Below are 24,499 nucleotides of genomic sequence, written 5' to 3' on the forward strand. Positions count from 1 at the left end.
GTGTTTTTTTGTTCTCTATTCTAACGAAAGGAACAAAACCGATTAGAAGCTTTAGATTTACCCTTAGACTTTATCTTGGGGCAAAAAAACTCCCTTCTCTCCAGTAACAGTGGAAAAAATAGAATCCAATTAGGAACCAAATAAATTATTACCCTGGAATGATAGAGATAGCAACCTAAATTTAGATACCATGTCAGCATTCCATGATTTGAGCCATAAAGCTCTTCTAGCTAAAATAGCCAAAGACATAGATTTAACATTGATCTTAATGATATCAAAAATAGCATCACAGATAAAATGATTAGCATGTTGAAGCAAACTAACAATGCTATGCAAATCAGAATCTTTTTCCCATTGTGCTAAGCTATCCAACCAAAAAGCTGATGCAGCCGCAACATCAGCCATAGAAATGGCAGGTCTGAGAATATAGCCAGAATGTAAGTAAGCTTTCCTTAGATAAGATTCAATTTTCCTATCTAAAGGATCCTTAAAATAAGTACTATCTTCCATAGGAATAGTAGTACGTTTAGCAAGAGTAGAAATAGCACCATCAACCTTAGGGACTTTTTCACAAAACTTTAATTTAGCCACTGGCAAAGGATACAACTTTTTAAACCTTGAAGAAGGAACAAAAGAAGTACCAAGCTTAGACCATTCCTTAGCAATTACATCAGAAATAGCATCAGGAACAGGAAAAACCTCAGGAGTAGTCACAGGAGGTTTATAGACAGAATTTAAACATTTACTGGATTTATTATCAAGAGGACCAGACTCCTCAATATCCAAAGTTATCAACACTTCTTTTAACAAGGAACGAATATACTCAATCTTAAAAATATAAGATGATTTATCAGTGTCAATGTCTGAAATAGGATCTTCTGAATCAGAGAGAGTCTCATCAGAGTTGGATATATCAGTATGTTGTCGGTCAATACAAATTTTATCAGTAGTATGAGAAGTTTTAAAAGACCTTTTAAGTTTATTTGAAGGCGGAATAGCAGACCTAGCCTTTTGTATCGCATCAGCAATATAATTGTTTATATCAACAGGAATATCATGTACTTAAGATGTTGAAGGAACAGATACTGTACTAGCACTAACAGAAATCTTTTCTGCATGCAAAAGCTTATCATGACAACTGTTACATACTACAGCTGAATATATAATCTCCACTAGCTCACAACAGATACACTTAACTTTGGTAGAACTGTTTTCAGGCAGCATGGTTCCTACAGCAGCTGTAAAAGAAAAAATAACATTTAAACAAAAATATCTTATTTCCACATATAGCAGTTTCAGGAATGGGAAAAAAGCAAATGCTAAAATTGACAAAAAAGCAAATAGCATAGACCTCTGAGCATAAAGAAGGCAAGGAGCATGTAGGAAGTGAGGTAAAAAAAAGTATGACGCAAAAGGAAGTTGAAGTATTCGCGTCATAACAAACACAATTTCACGCCAAACAACCTGGCGTCAACTAAGACGCAGGAAATTACTAACTTGCGTCATTATAGATGCATATTCGCGTAAAAAAATTCTCGTGCCAAGAATGGCGCAAAAAACAGCATTTTGCGCCCTCGCGACCCTAACTGCCCTCAAGTTTTTCAAAAGAAAAAACAAATCAAATTGGAAAAAAAAAAAAAAAAAGACTATAGCCCAGGTAAGACAAACTTCCTAAAACATGATTCCCATAATGAAACTGCCAGACTGCAAAGGGAAATACACATATACCTGACTCAAACCATAGCAGAGAGTGTCTTAAATAATAATACATACTTACCGAAAGACACCCATTCACATATAGCAGATAGCCAAACCAGTACTGAAAACTATCAGCAGAAGTAATGGTATAAGAGTATATCGTCGATCTGAAAAGGGAGGTAGGAGATGAATCCCTACGACCGATAACAGAGAACCCATAAAAAAAAAATCAATAAGCAATACTCTCTTCGCATCCCTCTGACAGACACTGTACTCTGAGAGGAATTGGGCTTCAGAATGCTTAGAAGCGCTTATCATAGAAGAAATCATAAAAATCAAGCACAAACTTACTTCACCACCTCCATAGGAGGCAAAGTTTGTAAAACTGAATTGTGGTAGGATTGTATATCCCATACGTCACTAGCTCATGGACCCTTGCCAATTACATGAAAGAAAATTACATTACATTAATCTAATTACAGAAAATAAAGAACGCTAACATTACAAAAAATAATAAACAAGACTATCCAAAATAAAAAATTTAAACCTAATCCCTATTGAAAAAAAAAAATCCCCCAAAATAAAAAAAACCCTAATCTAATGCTTAACTACCAATAGCCCTTAAAAGGGCTTTTAGTAGGTCATTGCCCTAAAGAAATCAGCTGTTTTACATTACAAATAAACAAAGTCCCCCCTAACAGTAAGCCCCCCACCAACTAAACCCCACAAAATAAAAAAAAAAAAAACTAACACTAATAAACCTAAACTACCCATTGCCCCTAAAGGGGCATTTGTATGGGCATTGTCCTTAAAAGGGCATTCAGCTCTTTTTCACTGCCCTTAAAAGGGCATTCAGCACTTTTGCAATTTGCCAAAAAAACCCTAATCTAAAAAAACAAAACCCCCAAAAATGTTAAAATAACACTAACGCCCCAAATAGGTACTCACGGTTTCAGAAGTCCGGCGGAGAAGGTCTTCTTCCAGGCGGGTCCATGATCTTCATCCACAGCGAAGGCGGTGGGGAGAGGAGGTCTGGAGCTGTCTTCCCAGCCAGCAGTGGAGCTACTCGGCGGCGGCAGTCTTCGGCGAAAGCGTGGAGGTTCCTCTTCATACGATCGTCCGCCGCACACTGAAGATTGAATTCAAGGTACCCCATATTTATCGGGGTAACTTGAATTCCTATTGGCTGAAATTTTAAAAATCAGCCAATAGGATGAGAGCTACTGAAATCTTATTGGCTGATTTGAACAGCCAATAGAATTTTAGTAGCTCTAATCTTCTTAGCCATTTTGAAAAATTCAGCCAAAAGGAATGCAAGGTACCCCAAATGGATTGCGGTACCTTGCATTCCATATTTAGTATACCACAGACATCTGATGAAGAGGAGCCTCCATGCCACGAGGACCACCACCACCGAGGATTGTCAAATCTGGGAAGACCGCTCCGGACCTCCGCACCGCGCCGCCCACATCTGGGAAGACCGTTCCGGGCCTTCGCTGTGGATGAGGATACTAGATCCGCCTGGAAGAAGACCTTCTCCGCCAGAATTCTAAAACCGTGAGTACCTATTTGGGGCTTTAGAGTCAGTTTTTTTTTTTTTGGGGGGGGTGTTATTTTTTAGATAAGGTTTTTTTTTTTGGCAAATTGCAGAAGAGCTGAATGCCCTAAGGGCAGAGAAAAATAGTTGAATGCCTTTTTAAGGGTAATGCCCATACAAATGCCCATTAAGGGGCCATAGGTAAGTTTAGGTTTATTATTAGGTTTTTTTTTATTTTGGGGGGTTTGGTGGGTGAGGGGTTTTACTGTTAGGGGGGACTTTGTTTATTTTTAATGTAAAAGATCTGATTTCTTTAGGGCTATTAGTAGTTTAGTATTAGATTAGGGGATGTTTTTATTTTTTTGGGGGGGGGGGGGATTTTTTATTTTTATAGGGGTATTAGTTTAGGTTTAATTTTATTATTTTGGATAGGCTTGTTTATTTTTTTCTGTATTTTTACTTTTTTATTTTTTGTAGCTTGGGGGTTTCATTTTTAACACACAAACTGCCCTCTAGGCAGGCTTATCAACTAGTATTGCTATAATATATCAGGACTGCAAGTGTAAGACTAGTAAAATCACAAAACATACTCATTGCTGCTTTGTCATAATCCTATGTGCTATTGCCTACGTAATGTTTGGTAATATACAGCTAGCACAACTCTAATAAGTAACCTGGGTTAGCAGAACGGTAGACAAACATAACTCATAAAATGGGCATGTATAATACAATAGGCAATCACAAATGTTTAAAATCCCAATCTAAGACATTTGTAGCGTACTCTACAGGACAAATTAGTGTTGTTCCTAAACTACTGTACATCAATTCACAAGTCCATCATTAAAGGGTCATAATACTCATATGCTAAATCACTTGAAACTGATGCAGTATTACTGTAAAAATCTGACAGAAAAAGATCACCTGTGCATCTCTATGTAAAAAAGGAAGATATTTTACCTCACAATTTCAACAGTGCTAAGGTCATGAAGTCTTTTACTGTGATCTCATGAGATTTCACTTAACTCTCATAAGATTTCATAGTAAACTTCCTTAAACTGAATAGGGAAATAACATGAGTGTGCACAAGGCTCACTCCCTTGCCTGTCCCAGGACAGTCATACTGATTTGCTGCTTAAAGTCCTTTATAATGGTTTGTGAATACTTAAGACAATTTGAGGTAAAATATTTTTCTTTTTTACATAGAGATGTTCAATGATATTTTCTAGTTAGATTTTTACAGCTATGCTGCATCACTTTCAAGTGTTTCAACATTTGGGTATCATGGCCCTTTAAGACAGTCAGAAAAGAGGATGACACAGTAATAAAACCCTTTTGCAAATGCTATATACAACAGCCATCATTACCAGTCTTGAGAGGTGAAATTTCCACGGTTCTAGTAAGTCCGCAGACAAAGCCTAATTTTTAGGCGCAGAGAAGGATTGAGCTATACAGCACCAACTTCAAAATCGTCCCTCACATTTAACCCTCACTTCTATGCCAAAATACCATGTCCACTAATACAAGTGAAGGGAGGGCAATCCTCTGCTGGGAGGGCTTCGGCAAGACACTCAAAACACCAGTGTCACACACATGGGAGCCGGCTGCACTCCCAGGCTCAATCGCCACACATAAATAAATAGGATCACGCTCCCACTAAGGTGGAAAAGATTAGTCCCTCTGCTTACATCCTTAGGTAAGTTGAGGAAGCCCATATCCCATTGTTGTGCAGCTGAATTAGAGAGATCTACTGGCGTATTCTGGAACACTCGCCCTTTGTTTACTTCTTCCTCTGGTCTGGGCTTATGTAAAGACTGCGAAGGGAGCAAGGTAGGTATCAGCACTATCTGCGGGTACAAGGCATCCATCACTTCTGTAGTCACTCACTCCACCGTCAGGCTATGCAATGCACTGCGGGTCCTAGTAATTCTTGATTGTACGGCAACAATAATCCTATCAATCCTCTCAGAGAACTTCCTTTCAAGATATGCCATGAGTTCCTGAAAAATAGCGCCCAGCTCCTATCAAGGGGTATCAATGGACCCAACGTGTGCTAGGAAAAAACATTCCCTACACCATAACACTGCCCCCACCACCTTGCACAGTTTGCATCAGACATGACAGGTCAAAGCCTGCCATCAACATCACACACTAGGAACTTCGACTCATCAGACCAAGCAACCTTTTTACAGTCTTTGATGGTTCAGTGCTGGTGTTGTTGTGCCCACAGAAGGCATACTCTCTTATTCTTCCCTGATAACGGCACCCGACGTGGCCGCCAGCTGTTGTAGCCCATCTGCCACAAGGCGCACGTAGTGATGCATTTCAATGTGTTTTTCTCCACACCAAGGTTAAATTCTGATGTGATTTGCAAAATTGTGGCCTGACAGCCATCCTCCTCTGAACTCTCTCATTAACAAGCGTTTTTCTTCCACAGAACTGCAGCTGACTGGATGTTTTTTGTTCAGTGCAACATTCTCGAAACACCCTTGAAACTGTGGTATGTTAAAGTTAAGGAGTAATACTGTTTAAGATACGCTTTGTCCAGCACATCTTGCACCGACTATCATGCCACGTTCAAAGTCAATTATATCACTGCTTTTCCCAATTTTCAATGCAGTTTGTTCTGTTGTATTTATACTAAAACTGTGGCCACGTGACATGCAACGTAGTGAAACAAACCATTTGTGTGCACAACAGGGCTGAAACTAATAAAGTGGCTGCATAATTATATACACAGTATATATATATATATATATATATATATATATATATATACATATATGTAGATAGAGAGCACTCTCACTTTCCAACCTTGATGCCAGGGTGCCAGCAGATAAATATACACAGTAAAGGAAGGCACTCACTGGTCTTTTTCTTCAAATTAACTTTAATAATCGTGACGTTTCGGGGACACACTGCCCTTCCTCAGACAAAAACAAACTAAAAGTGACTGGACTTATAAAGCCAAACTAACCCCTCCCAGTGAAAATTGCGCCAAAATAGTTGCCATGGTGATCCTCAAAAACATTCTAGTCATGTGATGAGTGTTACTCATGTGAATTAATTGTTGCTGTTTAACAAACTATACAATATTCACACACAAATATATTGTACAACATATTAAAATATTCAAAAATTAAATCAAAGTTTATGGGAACAAGCTGATATAAAAGAGCAGCCTGTACCAATAACCACATAAAGTGAGCAAGACACACAAGTGTACTAAAACAGAACGTATTATTGTATTAGAGGTATCATGAGAATAAAATATACATTCTCCTGCTCTCAAAGTGAGTGAAATTGATAAATACCTGTGTGTCCCCTAACACATATTGTGTCCCTGAACAGGTGTAATGGTGTCTATAACAAAGTGTGTGTGAACTAAATTATGTACATATTGACAGCCTTCTGGATAGTCTGAATATAAATTCTGATTACACAGCCTAATCAGAGAATCTCTAAACGTTAATCTAAGGGGATACTATGAGCAGCGTTACAGGATCAAGAATACTAATCATTTCAACAATATTGTACTAGCAAGTTACAGCAGATTGTTTGTCCTGTAATATAACACACAAACCGGATACGGCAATGCGGCTATGAATCCAACCAACGGCTCATATGTTAATATATTATTATGTGTTACATACATTCTATCGCAGCCCTTTCTACTTATTAATCTTATTAACTCAAGGGGAGCATACCTGCTCCTTCTCTTTCTTGTGTATCCGTAATGCAAACGTAAACACAGCATATCTGGGAAGATAGCATGGCCGCCCGATGAGTATCTGAGACGCACACAGCCGGCTCAGTGTACTGACGTCATGTACCTGCGCGCTGTGTTATGTATCAGGTAGTCATGGTGACGGTGCACGCTGATAGAAAGGATCCATTAGAGGGAATGCCCTTACTGGTATTACATACTTAGTGTACAATCCAGCACTGTCCAGTATACAAATTAAATGCTAAGTCTAAAAGACTCAAAGCAACCAATTCACTACGTACAGTTATATGTATAATACTGAGCACTGGTAACTGTGTCTACAATCTATAGAATAAATTCAACAGCACTACTTAGAAGCCTCGATAATGCAAATCGTCATATCTGATCAATCAGAGTGAGCCAAATATCAATGTTACAAGTGATACACCATAAACCAGGGCTATATGACTAAACAGAAAAATAAAATAAAGTAAAAATGACAATAAAAAAATATATAAAATAAATGAATACTAAAAATAAAATAAAAATAAAATAAAATATAACAGTAAAACTAAATAAATGAAAGATGAACTAAAAATGAATAGATACAAATGCAGTGAAACTAGAACTAAAATAAAATAAAGTAAAATAAAATAAAAATCAATAAATATAAAAATAAATAAAAATAAACATAAAGGATGAAATGTAAAAATAGAGACAAGAGTAGGAAAGAATCCAAAAAATAAAATAAATACATAAATACATAAAAAATATAAAAAATTAGAACCAAGTAAACTAAAGAGGGTGAAAGATCAAAAGCGGAAAAGTGCATAGAGAACCCAGACCACCACATGAGGATATAGACAAGGAGACCCCAAAGAAATATAAGATAAATAAAGAACAAGAAAAAGGATTAGCAAGAGGAGAAAGTAAACCCCATAGTGAGAAAACACCAAGACACAAAGACAAAAAGAACAAAATAGAGAGGTGAGAGTGGAGATGAATGGATCGTCAACTCTCATAGGTGGAGCTCAAAAGATAAAGTCATACAGTCTGTCTTCTTCTCTTTCTTCTTCATAGACATCCACTGCAATTACATAGAGGTCCCCAATAGTTCAAAGGAAACAGTGCCAGTCCAGGTTCACATTCAGTCCCTTCGGGCGTATGGTATTAAGCCGGAAGGTCCACTTGGATTCGATTTGTAATAATTTGTTGTCCCGGTCCCCACCCCTAGAGGGCATAGGGACATGGTCTATGATCTTAAATCTTAGATCCTGTACACTGTGTCCACTGATAGCAAAGTGGTGTGCCACCGGTTGTTCACTTCCGTGATTTTTGATGGCTGTTCTGATAGCCGACCGATGGTTCGCCATGCGGGTACGGATGTCATCCACTGTTTTCCCTACATAGAATAAACCGCATGGGCAGTTGATTAAGTAAACCACATATGTCGTGGTACAGGTCAAATAATGTTGTATCTTGAAGGTTACATTTGTGTACGGATTAACGTTTAGAGATTAACGTTTAGAGATTCTCTGATTAGGCTGTGTAATCAGAATTTATATTCAGACTATCCAGAAGGCTGTCAATATGTACATAATTTAGTTATAGACACCATTACACCTGTTCAGGGACACAATATGTGTTAGGGGACACACAGGTATTTATCCATTTCACTCACTTTGAGAGCAGGAGAATGTATATTTTATTCTCATGATACCTCTAATACAATAATACGTTATGTTTTAGTACACTTGTGTGTCTTGCTCACTTTATGTGGTTATTGGTACAGGCTGCTCTTTTATATCAGCTTGTTCCCATATACTTTGATGTAATTTTTGAATATTTTAATATGTTGTACAATATATTTGTGTGTGAATATTGTATAGTTTGTTGAACAGCAACAATTAATTCACATGAGTAACACTCATCACATGACTAGAATGTTTTTGAGGATCACCATGGCAACTATTTTGGCGCAATTTTCACTGGGAGGGGTTAGTTTGGCTTTATAAGTCCAGTCACTTTTAGTTTGTTTTTGTCTGAGGAAGGGGAGTGTGTCCCCGAAACGTCACGATTATTAAAGTTAATTTGAAGAAAAAGACCAGTGAGTGCCTTCCTTTACTGTGTATATATATATATATACATACATACAGGTAGCCCTCAGATTACGCCGGGGTTAGGTTTTCTGCAAACAGTTCTTTCTATGCATTCCAATCTGGACTGATTTATAGACAGGAAGATCTTGTTCCTTTGTAAGCTGCTCGATAGCTCAGGTCTGGTTAAACTGATTAATTTCAGCTGTTGGCTTGCATATTTTGCTGCAACACAAGCGGGCAGCTCCACCTACTGGCTATTTTAATCAATGCACTGCTTCTCAATGCTTTTCAATATCAGTCACATGACTGAAAAAACAGAATTTATGTTTACCTGATAAATTTCTTTCTCCTACGGTGTATCCGGTCCACGGCTTCATCCTTACTTGTGGGATATTCTCAATCCCTACAGGAAGTGGCAAAGAGAGCACACAGCAGAGCTGTCCATATAGCTCCCCTCAGTCATTCGACCGACGGTTAGGAGAAAAAGGAGAACCATAGGGTGCAGTGGTGACTGTAGTTTACAAAAAATAAATTTAAACCTGAGCAAAATGCCAGGGCGGGCCGTGGACCGGATACACCGTAGGAGAAAGAAATTTATCAGGTAAACATAAATTCTGTTTTCTCCTACAATGGTGTATCCAGTCCACGGCTTCATCCTTACTTGTGGGAACCAATACAAAAGCTTTAGGACACGGATGAAGGGAGGGAACAAGTCAGGTAACCTAAACAGAAGGCACCACTGCTTGCAAAACCTTTCTCCCAAAAATAGCCTCCGAAGAAGCAAAAGTATCGGATTTGTAAAATTTGGCAAACATATGCAGTGAAGACCAAGTCGCTGCCTTACAAATCTGTTCAACAGAAGCCTCGTTCTTGAAAGCCCATGTGGAAGCCACAGCTCTAGTAGAGTGAGCTGTAATTCGTTCAGGAGGCTGCCTTCCAGCAGTCTCATAAGCCAACCGGATGATGCTTTTCAGCCAGAAAGACAGAGAGGTCGCAATCGCCTTTTAACCTCTCCTCTTGCCAGAATAGACGACAAACAAGGACGATGTTTGTCTGAAGTCTTTAGTTGCTTTTAGATAAAACTTTAAAGCACCAACCACATCAAGATTGTGTAACAGACGTTCCTTGTTAGAAACTGGATTTGGACACAGAGAAGGAACAACTATTTCCTGGTTGATATTCTTATTGGAAACCACTATTGGAAGAAAACCAGGTTTGGTACGTAAAACGACCTTATCTGTATGAAACACCAGATAGGGTGAATTACACTGCAAAGCAGACAATTCAGAAACTCTTCTAGCAGAAGAAATAGCTACTAAAAACAAAACTTTCTGATAGTAACTTAATATCTATGGAATGTAGAGGTTCAAACGGAACCCCTTGAAGAACTGAAAGAACTAAATTTAGACTCCATGGAGGAGCCACAGGTCTGTAGACAGGCTTGATTCTGACTAAAGCCTGTACAAACGCCTGAATATCTGGCATGGCTGCCAGACGCTTGTGTAACAAAACAGACAGAGCAGATATCTGTCCGTTTAAAGAACTAGCTGACAGACCTTTCTCCAATCCTTCTTGGAGAAAAGATACTATCCTTGGAATCCTAATCTTACTCCATGAGTAACCCCTGGATTTGCACCAGCAAAGATATTTCCGCCATATCTTATGGTAAATTTTTCTGGTGACAGGCTTTCTAGCCTGGATCAGAGTATCTATAACGGATTCTGAAAACCCACGTTTAGCTAGAATCAAGCGTTCAATCTCCAAGCAGTCAGTTGCAGAGAAACTAGGTTTGGATGTTCGAATGGACCTTGAATTAGAAGGTCCTGCCTCAAAGGCAGCTTCCATGGTGGAACCGATGACATATTCACCAGGTCTGCATACCAAGTCCTGCGTGGCCACGCAGGAGCTATCAGAATTACTGAAGCCTTCTCCTGTTTGATCCTGGATACTAGCCGGGGGAGAAGGGGAAACGGTGGAAAGACATAAGCTAGATTGAACGACCAAGGCGCTACTAAGGCATCTACCAATGTCGCCTTGGGATCCCTGGACCCGTAATGTGTAACTTTGGAGTTCTGACGTGACGCCATCAGATCCAGATCTGGAATGCCCCATAGCTGGGTCAGCTGAGCAAAAACCTCCGGGTGGAGTTCCCACTCCCCCGGATGGAAAGTCTGACGACTCAGATAATCCGCTTCCCAGTTGTCCACTCCTGGGATGTGAATTGCTGATAGATAGCAGGAGTGATCCTCTGCCCATTTGATGATCTTGGATACCTCCCTCATCGCCAGGGAACTCTTTGTTCCCCCCTGATGATTGATGTACGCTACAGTCGTCATGTTGTCCGACAGAAATCTGATGAATTTGGCCGCCGCTAGTTGAGGCCATGCCTGGAGCGCATTGAATATCGCTCTCAATTCCAAAATGTTTATCGGGACAAGAGATTCTTCCCGAGACCATAGACCCTGAGCCTTCAGGGACTTCCAGACCGCGCCCCAGCCTAAGAGGCTGGCGTCGGTCATGACAATGATCCACTCCGGTCTTCGGAAACTCATTCCCTGAGACAGGTGATCCTGAGACAACCACCAGAGGAGTGATTCTCTGGTTTGCTGGTCCATCTGAATCTGTGGAGACAAATTTGCATAATCCCCATTCCATTGTTTGAGCATGCACAGTTGCAATGGTCTTAAATTAATTCGAGCAAAAGGAACCACGTCCATTGCCGCAACCATTAGTCCTATTACCTCCATGCACTGAGCTATGGAGGGTTGAGGAATGGATTGAAGAACTCGACAAGTGTTCAAAAGTTTTAATTTCCTGACCTCTGTCAGAAAGATTTTCATTTCTACCGAGTCTATTATTGTTCCCAGGAAGGGAACCCTTGTGAACGGGGACAGAGAACTTTTTTCTATGTTCACCTTCCACCCGTGAGACCTTAGAAAGGCTAGAACAATGTCCGTATGAGCCCTTGCTTTGTGAAAGGACGACGCCTGTATTAAAATGTCGTCTAGTTAAGGTGCTACTGCAATGCCCCTTGGCCTTAGCACCGCTAGAAGGGACCCTAGCACCTTTGTGAAAATTCTGGGAGCAGTGGCCAACCCGAAGGGAAGAGCCACGAACTGGTAATGCTTGTCCGAATGGTTTCCATTTTGAATGATGGAACTCTGAGGAATTTGTTTCTAAGTCTCAGGACTCTGCTGCTGTGACAGACTATATTCAGAAAAAACCCTCAGAGTTAGAAACATAAATGGGTATCTAAGAGTGGTCACTCCTAAGGGAAAGCTCAGATGAAATCTCCTGGCAGTAATTTTGATAAGGTATAAGCCCTTGCACACTCTGAAGTGCAAAAAGAGAACCTTATGAATTAGCTTATGTATCAGAGATAAAGTGAGCACACAAATAGTCAACCCTGAGGGAGGAAAAGGAACAATGTATCACTGATTAACCCTTAAAAAGTAATCCGTAAACAAAAGGTACTGTTCAAATAAGCGCTGAAAAAAAATTAAAAACAGTAAAAAGGCTTACACAGCATATAAGACAGCACACAAATGGTTATATAAAATGTATACCCTTAATTGTAAGCTGAGCTCTGTTGAATTCTGAGTGTGCTAAATTTAAAGCAACAGTAACCTCAAAAAACAAACTTTTTTTAAAAAAAGTGCTAAAAACTGCTAGTATAAGATGTAGGGTGAATAATATACAGTATGTTCCCAGACTATGTGATGTGTACATGTTCATACTTTTAGCTTGTGAGCTGGTAAGATTCAGGTACTTACCACTCAGCACCTCCTTCCAATGAGTTTACCTCAGCTGCAGCAACTCGTTTTCAACAGACAAAGCCATCCAAAGCAGTGCAAACACAATACCAAAAATCTGAATTAATAACAGCATCTAAAACCCAGGGACAAGTCCACATTTCACCTGGGAGGCCTGCAACATTTCTCATTGAGAAAAGACCTTCCACTGTCTGGCTGAAAAACTCTTTGTCTGCCCTTCTGAAGGACAGGTTACTGTGAGGAGAATTTGAGCTTCAGATCGTTTAGGAGGCAAAATAAAATGACTGAGGATCATGGGAAGTGAAAAGGATTTAATGCTCTGGTGTGTTAGTGTTTCTATTGCCTCCTCCTAGTGGTCAGTTGGGGAATATTCCCCCACGTGATGGCTTGTGGACTCTCACCATCTGATGAAAGAAATGTAGGTTTTAAATGCTTATGTTAATAAAAAATAAATAAAGTATAAATATGCATATAATGATTATCTTTTTAAGCTTCTCCTGACTGGCTTGAGATCACACACTTTTATACTTCTCCTGATTGGTTTGAAATCCATTCAATTAACAATTCCCCCACACCTTTATAAGATATCACAATCTTACCTCCAGGTCATACAGGTATGTGAAGTTAGTCTTCTGACTTGCAGCTCCTTTTACAGCCTGAGCTAATTCAACGGCTCCTCTGCCGCCAACTGACCAATGATTACATGGAACTGCTTCAAAGGCCCCAGATTCTTTTGCAATTTTGCACACAAGGTCAATCTCTGAGCGAGTATCCGTTCTGTTTCAAAAATTAAAAGTGAAGCATTTAATAGGCAAAATATTGTTAAAGTATCCTACAAATCTACATAATACAGCAATGTTACTGGCTAATATTTATTACAAGCCTTTCCAAAACTGCTTTCAAGGATTATCAAGACAGCAGAATTAGAAGTTTTTTGAGCAAAGTGGCTTGGAATGAGATCTATGGTATACTTACCCTATAGTCAGCTGGTTTGTCTTGAAGAAAACCCATAAACCACTGGCATACCACAAAAGTGAATTGTTGCTCTCTATTATATACATATTCCCTTAAAAGGGACAGTCAAGTCCAAAATAAACTTTCATGATTCAGATAGGTCATGTAATTTTAACCCTTTAAGTGCTAAGCACTTTCCCACCTGGGTGCTAAGATTTTTTAATGTTTTTATTTTTTATTTTTTGAACAATTTTTTTTTTTTTCCAGACCCCAAGACTTACACTGTTGGAAAGGTTAGGCGATTACCTTTCCAATGGTCTTGGGGGTCTGTAGCTGCTTAGATGCCTGAGATACAGGCTTCTAAGCCGCATGCCCCCTGCTCCTATAATTAACATTGTTAAGTATAACGTTGCGCGGTGACATCACGTTATTGTGCGTGACGTCACCACGTAAAACGGATAGCCCCGGCAATGCCTGTCACTTTACAGGCACGATCGCCGGGGTAGGAGCGGGTGGGAGCCCCCAGATCTCCCTCAAGGTGGGAGAGTGCTCATGACGGCTCTGAGCCGTCGTTAGCACCAGAGTGGGAAACTCTGTGATGGCTCAGAGCCGTCATTAGCACTCAAAGGGTTAAATAACTTTCCAATTTACTTTTAACACCAATTTTGCTTTGTTTTCTTGGTATTCTTAGTTGAAAGCTAAACCTAGGTAGGCTCATATACTAATTTCTTAGACCTTGAAGGCCGCCTCTTATGTGAATGCATTTTGACAGTTTTTTTTACCACTAAAGGGTTAATTTATGTGTGTTATATAGATAACATTGAGCTCATGCACGTGAAGTTACCTAGGAGTCGGCACTGATTGGCTAAAATGTAAGTCTTTTAAAAGAACTGAAATAAGGGGGCAGTTTGCAGAGGCTTAGATACAAGGTAATTATAGAGGTAAAACGTGTGTTGGTTATGCTGCAAAACTGGGGCATTGGTAAAAAAATGGATTATCTATCTTTTTAAACAACAAAAATTCTGGTGTTGACTGTCCCTTTAAGTTCTGTTCATTCTCAGCTGTGAGTAATCGAGAATAGGGCCTTGATTGTATTCCTTTCTTTAGTAGTGATTGTTAAGGGTCTTAAATCTAATGTTTTTGTTAAGCTATTAAGTACTGGCTTTGTATGCTAGTTCTATACTAAATGTTAATTATTCATAAAGATAAGAACAGAGTAACTGGTAAATTGAAAAATCTCTTGAAATTGTATGACCTGTATAAACCATGTAATTTGTGGTTTTATGTCCCTTTAAGGAATGCTTGTGAAGGTAAGCAATATTTCAAAGCCTAATAGGTAAAACGGTACCCTGAGGAGTTACAATAAAAATGAACATGCATGGAAGTTATTCCAGCTTCTGTTCTATCTCATGGAGTGCTGTTCTCTCTCTTTCGATTTTTATGCAAATTATTCTTGGGTGACCCTAAAAGTAATGGGGAAACCAGACGTGGACTCCATGCACACTTGCCCTTAGAGAAATACAACTGCACCATACTGACGAGGCCCACAGGAGGCCGAAACGATCGTCTGGGGTTGTTGCTTTCCTTGTTCAGAGAAGAATTGCCTGGTATTTCGGCGCTGGACTGTCATTGGGCAGGGTCAGACTGATATGCTACAGGATATTTTTTCTCTGTGAAGGAGCATAGTGTGCAAAAAGAACTGGCACCCTGAGGAATTCAATAAAAATGAACATGCATGGAAGTTATTCCAGCTTCTGTTCTATCTCATGGAGTGCTGTTCTCTCTCTTTCGATTTTTAAAACGGTAATATCCACAGCACTGAAATTTGCTCTTCTCTTTATTGTACTTATAATACAGACATCAAGCTTGATGTCTGTATTAGAAGTAAAATAAAGAGAGGAGCAAAATTCAGTGCTGTGGATATTACCTTTTTACCTATTGTGATTGGGGGATTTGGCAGAGTCCCTGTTTTCACTTGCACTGACACTTTCAATAGCTGCTGTTTGGCGATTGTTAAGGAACAATTTAAAGCCCAATAATCATGTATTTATACCTGTGTTTGCTTCTACTCCGTAACCATGGAATATTCACAGCAGGCAATGGTTACGGTGTTTATGGCAGTGTTAAACGTAAATGTGTCTGAATGTTTCCAGGAATGTGTGCGTTTAAACATAGCAAGTATTTCTATGCTAACAATAATGAATATATTTCAAGTATATAAAATGTGAGGTGCAAATAATCAAATGGCCAATTAATAGTCATTAAAGTAATTACCATTCAGGGACTGTAATTACTTGATTTTTATAAGACCTATAACTTGTTATAGCATTAACGGTTATTATTATCATCATCATCATTTATATGTATAGTGCCGCTAAATGCCATAACAGATTTCTTGTGAGGTCAGGTGTTCTGCAAGGCACTGGGAAAGCCGAGAAACTGAAACGCTAGTAAGCTCTCTAAGGTAATCCTTTTCATAAGCACAGATGGCTCAGTTAAAAAAACAAAAAACATTATGTGCCTTTGCTGATAAAGTATGCTGACCTGTTAAGAGTTTGCTTGTCTTCTGTGAAGCATACTTGAAAACTAGGGATTTATAAAGTGAGTATAATACAATACAGAATTATTTGCCTCCTATACTTGACGGTTTCCATTTAAATAAAATTGGTTTCTACATTCATAATAAATATTGCAGAATTATTTTTGTCTTGCAGAATATGTATTGGAAATATTACTACTTGTATTGTCTTGTGTATAACATAACTTACTTGAAGACATTTAAAGCCACCACAACAGGGACTCCAAACTGATGAGCTATCTGTATTTGTTTCTGTAGATTGCAGCATCCTGCTTGGACCAGTTGGAGATTCTAAAAAAACAAAAACATTTCCTTGATATTATTGGTAAATGGTATTCAGGCTTTTCTACACAGTGCGTGAATAATTGATAACTGTCGTATGTTGGCCCATGCCTTACCATATGGTTAGGCTGATGCTTTCAAGCATGATGCAAAGAGATCAGTTATCAATCTCTTGCCAGGCAATATCAGGTTGCCAACGTTATTCATGTGTGGGCTGCTAGATAGAAGCATATGCACTGCAGTACAATGAAGATGGATTTGCTATGGAGTAAGACACAGCGCCACCTAAAGTAGAAGCTTAGAAGGACAGAAAAAAGTGCTTGTCTCACACTCCCATAAGAAGCCAGAAGCAAATTCTGTAACACACAATTGCTGCAAATCAAATAGCTGGTTTTGTCTTTTGCAGCACTTTAAAAACTTAGGTTACAGATTTTACTTTTTGGATTATCTATAGAATGTTGGAAAAAGCACACCTTTTACACAAAAGTTAGAGGTATTTAATATCCCTTTAAAAAAAATAATATGTATGTGAACTTAATAAAGCTCTATCCGTTGTGTACTTCCTACTAGTTTTGTTTGGTTGAGAAGTACCAATAAATCAACTAGCATTAGTAGTGTTTTTTTTTTTTTTAAGGATTGCAGAAAAAATATAATATTTATATATATTTATATCTATCTCTCATAGATATGAGAATTATGAAAGATAGATATCTCTCATATCTCTCTCTCATGTCTCTCTATCTCAAACGTATACATTTACAAAGTTCCACTATTAATTAGTGAAAGTAATCAGGAAGCATGTATCTCAGTTTTCAACTTTTTTTTTGTATTGCTTTGGCAGGGAATATCATCTGGAGATTTTTTTTATTTTTTATTTTTAAATATGTAGTAACTTTATGTTCCTTTAATCAATAAAAACAATGTATGCTTACCTGATAAATTATTGCTTTCATGGTGGTGATAGTCCATGACCCATTACTCCTGGGAATTAAAGGGACAGGAAACCCCAAAGTTTTTTTTTTCATGATTTGGATAAAATAAAAAATTTACTTCAATTTACTTCTATTATAAAATGTGCTTCATTATCTTGTTATCCTTTGCTGAAGGAACAACATTGCACTACTGGCAGCAGCTAGCTGAACACATCTAGTTAGCCAATCACAAGAGACAAATGTGTGCAGGCACCAATCAGCAGCTAGCTCCCACTACTGTAGGATATGTGCAGGATTTTTAACAAGGGAAAGCAAGAGAACGAAGCACATTTGAAAACAGTAATTAAGTGTCTTAAAATGACTTCCTTTAATTAAATCATACAAGTTTAATTTTGACTTTTTCTATCCCTTTAACTATCCCCTACCACTAGGAGGCAGCAAAGTTTTCCAAATCCAAAGAACTCTATAAAACCCCTCCCACCTCATCAGTACCTCAGTCTAACATATAGCCATGCAAAATAAGGTAGTAAAGAAAGAGCCAAAAAAGGAGGAGGAAAAAAAACAACCCAGAACAAAACAGGGAGGGGTCTAGCAGACTCTCACCACCATGAAATAATTTAATTTATCATGAAAGCATAAATTATGTTCTCTTTCACACAGGTGGTGAGAGTCAACAATCCATTACTCCTGGGAACAAATACCCAAGCTGAGGAGTCCACGAGAAATAATAGAAAAGGGTGGGATCTATGAAACCTCTTTTTTCTCTGAAAACTAAATACACAACCCCAAAAGAGCCTAAAAAGGCAATAAAAAAGTAAATGACAGGTAAAAACAAATTAACCTAAAACAACTGCCTGCAGGATATTCTACCAAATGCCACTTCAGAAGAAGCAAAAACATTAGAATGATAGAAAAATAAGCAAGGAAGACTAAACAACTAACTAGAAAAATTGGTCTTCTCATAAAACAATCAGAAACACAAAAAAGGCAACTGGACTAAAAAAACATAATTTATGTAAAAATGTACCTGATAAATTAATTTATTTCATAGAGTCCATGAGCTAGTGACGTATGGGATATACATTCCTACCAGAAGGGGGCAAAGTTTCCCAAACCTCACTCATACCTTAGTTTAACGTATAGCCAAGTTAGTGAGGTGTAAAAAGAATAAAAAGCATAAAAAAGAGGAACAGGATAAATAAAATGCTTTATATATATATATATATATATATATATATATATATATATATATATACACACACATCATAACCCCAAAAAATTATTGGGTGGGTCTCATTGACTCTTGCCACTATGAAAGAAATTAATTTATCAGTTAAGTTCTTACATAAATTAGATTTTCTTACATGTAAGTGGCAAAAGTCCATGAGCTAGTGACATATGGGATATAATATAATACCCAAGATGTGGAAGTCCACGAGAGGGAGGGATAAAATAAAAACAGCTATTTTCGCTGAGAAATTAAATAAAATAAAAAATTAAGTTTTCTTAAAAATTTCAAAAAAACTAAAATCATAGGCACTAGAAGCAAACAGACATCTGCCTGAAGAACCTTTCTACCAAAGGCTGCTTCCCAAGAAGCAAACACAACAAAATGGTAACATTTAGTAAATGTACAGTATGCAAAGAAGACCAAGTTGCTGCTTTGCAAATTTGATCAACTGAAGCTTTATTCTTGAAAGCCCAAGATGTGGCGACTAATCTAGTAGAATGAGCTGTAATACGCTGAGGCGGAGATTGCCCCGCCTCCAAATAAGCTTTGTGAATTCAAAAGCTTCAACCAAGATGCCAAGGAAATGGCAGAGACTTTCTGACCTTTTCTGGAACCAGAAAAAATAAATAGACTAGAAGTCTTTATGAAATCTATGGTAGACTCAACATAATATTTCAAAGCTCTTAACACATCCAAAGAATGTAATGTATTCTTAAGATTAGGACACAAGGAAGTAACAATTTCACTATTGATGTTGTTAGAATTCACAACCTTTGGCAAAAATATAAACAAAGTCATCAAAATCAGATAAGGAGACTCACAACAGAGAGCAGACAATTCAGAAACTCTTCTAGCAGAAGAGATAGCCAAAAGAAATACAACTTTCCAAAGAATGCATAGGCTCAAAAGAAGGAGCCTGCAAAATCTTGAAAACTAAATTGAGACTCCAAGGAGAAGAAATTGATTTAATAACAGGCTTGATACGAATCAAAGCCTGAACAAAACAGTGAATATCAGGAAGCGTAGCAATCATTCTATGAAATAAGACAGAAAGAGTAGATATTTGTCTTTTCAAAGTATTTGCAGACAAACCTTTTCCAAACCATCCTGAAGAAACTGTAAAATCCCAGGAATTCTAAATGAATGGCAAGAATAATCATGAGTGGAACACCATGAAAACAGAATTTATGCTTACCTGATAAATTACTTTCTCCAACGGTGTGTCCGGTCCACGGCGTCATCCTTACTTGTGGGATATTCTCTTCCCCAACAGGAAATGGCAAAGAGCCCAGCAAAGCTGGTCACATGATCCCCCTAGGCTCCGCCTTCCCCAGTCATTCGACCGACGTAAAGGAGGAATATGCATAGGAGAAATCATATGATACCGTGGTGACTGTAGTTAGAGAAAATAAATCATCAGACCTGATTAAAAACCAGGGCGGGCCGTGGACCGGACACACCGTTGGAGAAAGTAATTTATCAGGTAAGCATAAATTCTGTTTTCTCCAACATAGGTGTGTCCGGTCCACGGCGTCATCCTTACTTGTGGGAACCAATACCAAAGCTTTAGGACACGGATGATGGGAGGGAACAAATCAGGTCGCCTAGATGGAAGGCACCACGGCTTGCAAAACCTTTCTCCCAAAAATAGCCTCAGATGAAGCAAAAGTATCAAATTTGTAGAATTTGGTAAAAGTGTGCAGTGAAGACCAAGTCGCTGCCTTACATATCTGATCAACAGAAGCCTCGTTCTTGAAGGCCCATGTGGAAGCCACAGCCCTAGTGGAGTGAGCTGTGATTCTTTCAGGAGGCTGCCGTCCGGCAGTCTCATAAGCCAATCGGATAATGCTTTTAAGCCAGAAAGAGAGAGAGGTAGAAGTTGCTTTTTGACCTCTCCTTTTACCAGAATAAACAACAAACAAAGAAGATGTTTGTCTGAAATCCTTAGTAGCTTCTAAGTAAAATTTGAGAGCACGAACTACATCCAAGTTGTGCAACAAACGTTCCTTCTTTGAAACTGGATTAGGACACAAAGAAGGCACAACTATCTCCTGGTTAATATTTTTGTTAGAAACAACCTTCGGAAGAAAACCAGGTTTAGTACGCAAAACCACCTTATCTGCATGGAACACCAGATATGGAGGAGAACACTGCAGAGCAGATAACTCTGAAACTCTTCTTGCAGAAGAAATTGCAACCAAAAACAAAACTTTCCAAGATAATAACTTTATATCAACGGAATGTAGGGGTTCAAACGGAATCCCCTGAAGAACTGAAAGAACTAGATTGAGACTCCAGGGAGGAGTCAAATTTTTGTAAACAGGCTTGATTCTAACCAAAGCCTGAACAAAAGCTTGAACGTCTGGCACAGCCGCCAGCTTTTTGTGAAGTAAAACAGATAAAGCAGAAATCTGTCCCTTCAAAGAACTTGCAGATAATCCTTTCTCCAAACCTTCTTGAAGAAAGGATAGAATCCTAGGAATTTTTATCTTGTTCCATGGGAATCCTTTAGATTCACACCAACAGATATATCTTTTCCATATTTTATGGTAGATTTTTCTAGTTACAGGCTTTCTAGCCTGAACAAGAGTATCAATGACAGAATCTGAGAACCCTCGCTTTGATAAAATCAATCGTTCAATCTCCAAGCAGTCAGTTGGAGTGAGGCCAGATTCGGATGTTCGAACGGACCTTGAACAAGAAGGTCCTGTCTCAGAGGTAGCTTCCATGGTGGAGCCGATGACATATTCACCAGGTCTGCATACCAAGTCCTGCGTGGCCACGCAGGAGCTATCAAGATCACCGATACCCTCTCCTGTTTGATCCTGGCTACCAGCCTGGGAATGAGAGGAAACGGTGGGAACACATAAGCTAGGTTGAAGGTCCAAGGTGCTACTAGTGCATCCACTAGAGCCGCCTTGGGATCCCTGGATCTGGACCCGTAGTAAAGAACCTTGAAGTTCTGGCGAGACGCCATCAGATCCATGTCTGGGATGCCCCATAATTGAGTTATTTGGGCAAAGATTTCCGGATGGAGTTCCCACTCCCCCGGATGAAATGTCTGACGACTCAGAAAATCCGCTTCCCAATTTTCTACTCCTGGGATGTGGATTGCAGACAAGTGGCAGGAGTGAATCTCCGCCCATTGAATTATTTTGGTCACTTCTACCATCGCCAGGGAACTCCTTGTTCCCCCCTGATGGTTGATATACGCAACAGTCGTCATGTTGTCTGATTGAAACCTTATGAATTTGGCCTTTGCTAGCTGAGGCCAAGCCTTGAGAGCATTGAATATCGCTCTCAGTTCCAGAATGTTTATCGGTAGAAGAGATTCTTCCCGAGACCAAAGACCCTGAGCTTTCAGGGGTTCCCAGACCGCGCCCCAGCCCACCAGACTGGCGTCGGTCGTGACAATGACCCACTCTGGTCTGCGGAAGCTCATCCCTTGTGACAGGTTGTCCAGGGTCAGCCACCAACGGAGTGAATCTCTGGTCCTCTGATCTACTTGTATCGTTGGAGACAAGTCTGTATAATCCCCATTCCACTGTCTGAGCATGCACAGTTGTAATGGTCTTAGATGAATTCGCGCAAAAGGAACTATGTCCATTGCCGCAACCATCAAACCTATTACTTCCATGCACTGCGCTATGGAAGGAAGAAGAACAGAATGAAGTACTTGACAAGAGTTTAGAAGTTTTGATTTTCTGGCTTCTGTCAGAAAAATCTTCATTTCTAAGGAGTCTATTATTGTTCCCAAGAAGGGGACTCTTGTTGACGGAGATAGAGAACTTTTCTCTACGTTCACTTTCCACCCGTGAGATCTGAGAAAGGCTAGGACAATGTCCGTATGAGCCTTTGCTTGTGGCAGGGACGACGCTTGAATCAGAATGTCGTCCAAGTAAGGTACTACTGCAATGCCCCTCGGTCTTAGCACCGCTAGAAGGGACCCTAGTACCTTTGTGAAAATTCTTGGGGCAGTGGCTAATCCGAATGGAAGTGCCACGAACTGATAATGTTTGTCCAGAAAGGCGAACCTTAGGAACTGATGATGTTCCTTGTGGATAGGAATATGTAGATACGCATCCTTTAAATCCACCGTGGTCATGAATTGACCTTCCTGGATGGTATTGTTCGAATGGTTTCCATCTTGAACGATGGAACCCTGAGAAATTTGTTTAAGATCTTGAGATCCAAGATTGGTCTGAATGTTCCCTCTTTTTTGGGAACTATGAACAGATTGGAGTAGAATCCCATCCCTTGTTCCTTTAATGGAACAGGATGAATCACTCCCATTTTTAACAGGTCTTCTACACAATGTAAGAATGCCTGTTTTTTTATGTGGTCTGAAGACAATTGAGACCTGTGGAATCTTCCCCTTGGGGGTAACTCCTTGAATTCCAGAAGATAACCTTGGGAGACTATTTCTAGGGCCCAAGGATCCAGAACATCTCTTGCCCATGCCTGAGCGAAGAGAGAAAGTCTGCCCCCCACCAGATCCGGTCCCGGATCGGGGGCCAACATCTCATGCTGTCTTTGTAGCAGTAGCAGGTTTCTTGGCCTGCTTACCTTTGTTCCAGCCTTGCATTGGCCTCCAGGCTGGCTTGGCTTGAGACGTATTACCCTCTTGCTTAGAGGGTGTAGAACTTGAGGCTGGTCCGTTTCTACGAAAGGGACGAAAATTAGGCTTATTTTTAGCCTTGAAAGACCTATCCTGAGGAAGGGCATGGCCCTTACCCCCAGTGATATCTGAAATAATCTCTTTCAAGTCAGGGCCAAACAGCGTTTTCCCCTTGAAAGGAATATTAAGCAATTTGTTCTTGGATGACGCATCCGCTGACCAAGACTTTAGCCAAAGCGCTCTGCGCGCCACAAAAGCAAACCCTGAATTTTTCGCCGCTAGTCTAGCTAATTGCAGGGTAGCGTCTAGAGTAAAAGAATTAGCCAATTTAAGAGCACGAATTCTGTCCATAATCTCCTCATAAGAGGTATCTTTATCTAGCGACTTTTCTAGTTCATCAAACCAGAAAGACGCTGCTGTAGTAACAGGAACAATGCATGAAATTGGCTGTAGAAGGTAACCTTGCTGAACAAACATCTTTTTAAGCAAACCTAACTTTTTATCCATAGGATCTTTGAAAGCACAACTATCTTCTATAGGGATAGTGGTGCGTTTGTTTAAAGTAGAGACCGCCCCCTCGACCTTAGGGACTGTCTGCCATAAGTCCTTTCTGGGGTCGACTATAGGAAACAATTTCTTAAATATAGGGGGAGGGACAAAAGGTATGCCGGGCCTTTCCCATTCTTTGTTTACAATATCCGCCACCCGCTTGGGTATAGGAAAAGCTTCGGGGGGCACCGGGACCTCTAGGAACTTGTCCATCTTACATAATTTCTCTGGAACGACCAAATTGTCACAATCATCCAGAGTAGATAGCACCTCCTTAAGCAGAGCGCGGAGATGTTCCAATTTAAATTTAAACGTAATAACATCAGGTTCAGCATGTTGAGAAATTTTTCCTGAATCTGAAATTTCTCCCTCAGACAAAACCTCCCTAGCCCCTTCAGACTGGTGTAAGGGCATGTCAGAACCATTATCATCTGCGCCCTCATGCTCTACAGTATCTAAAACAGAGCAGTCGCGCTTTCGCTGATAAGTGGGCATTTTGGCTAAAATGTTTTTAATAGAATTATCCATTACAGCCGTTAATTGTT

General features: G+C 39.5%; 1 protein-coding gene across 1 annotated transcript in view; it reads right to left on the bottom strand.

The window, feature by feature from the left end:
• MTHFD1L (methylenetetrahydrofolate dehydrogenase (NADP+ dependent) 1 like) overlaps window positions 1-24,499 on the bottom strand; it is a 1,099,716-nt gene that overhangs the window by 383,877 nt on the left and 691,340 nt on the right. Inside the window, exons 19-20 of the mRNA XM_053711891.1 lie at window positions 16,533-16,633; window positions 13,410-13,587 (exon numbers count right to left, since the gene is read on the bottom strand). Of these exons, the coding sequence (XP_053567866.1) occupies window positions 13,410-13,587; window positions 16,533-16,633 (279 nt within the window). The remainder of the gene's footprint in view (window positions 1-13,409; window positions 13,588-16,532; window positions 16,634-24,499) is intronic.

The sequence above is a fragment of the Bombina bombina genome, chromosome 4, assembly GCF_027579735.1.
Source record: "Bombina bombina isolate aBomBom1 chromosome 4, aBomBom1.pri, whole genome shotgun sequence".
In the NCBI taxonomy this organism is placed as follows: domain Eukaryota; kingdom Metazoa; phylum Chordata; class Amphibia; order Anura; family Bombinatoridae; genus Bombina; species Bombina bombina.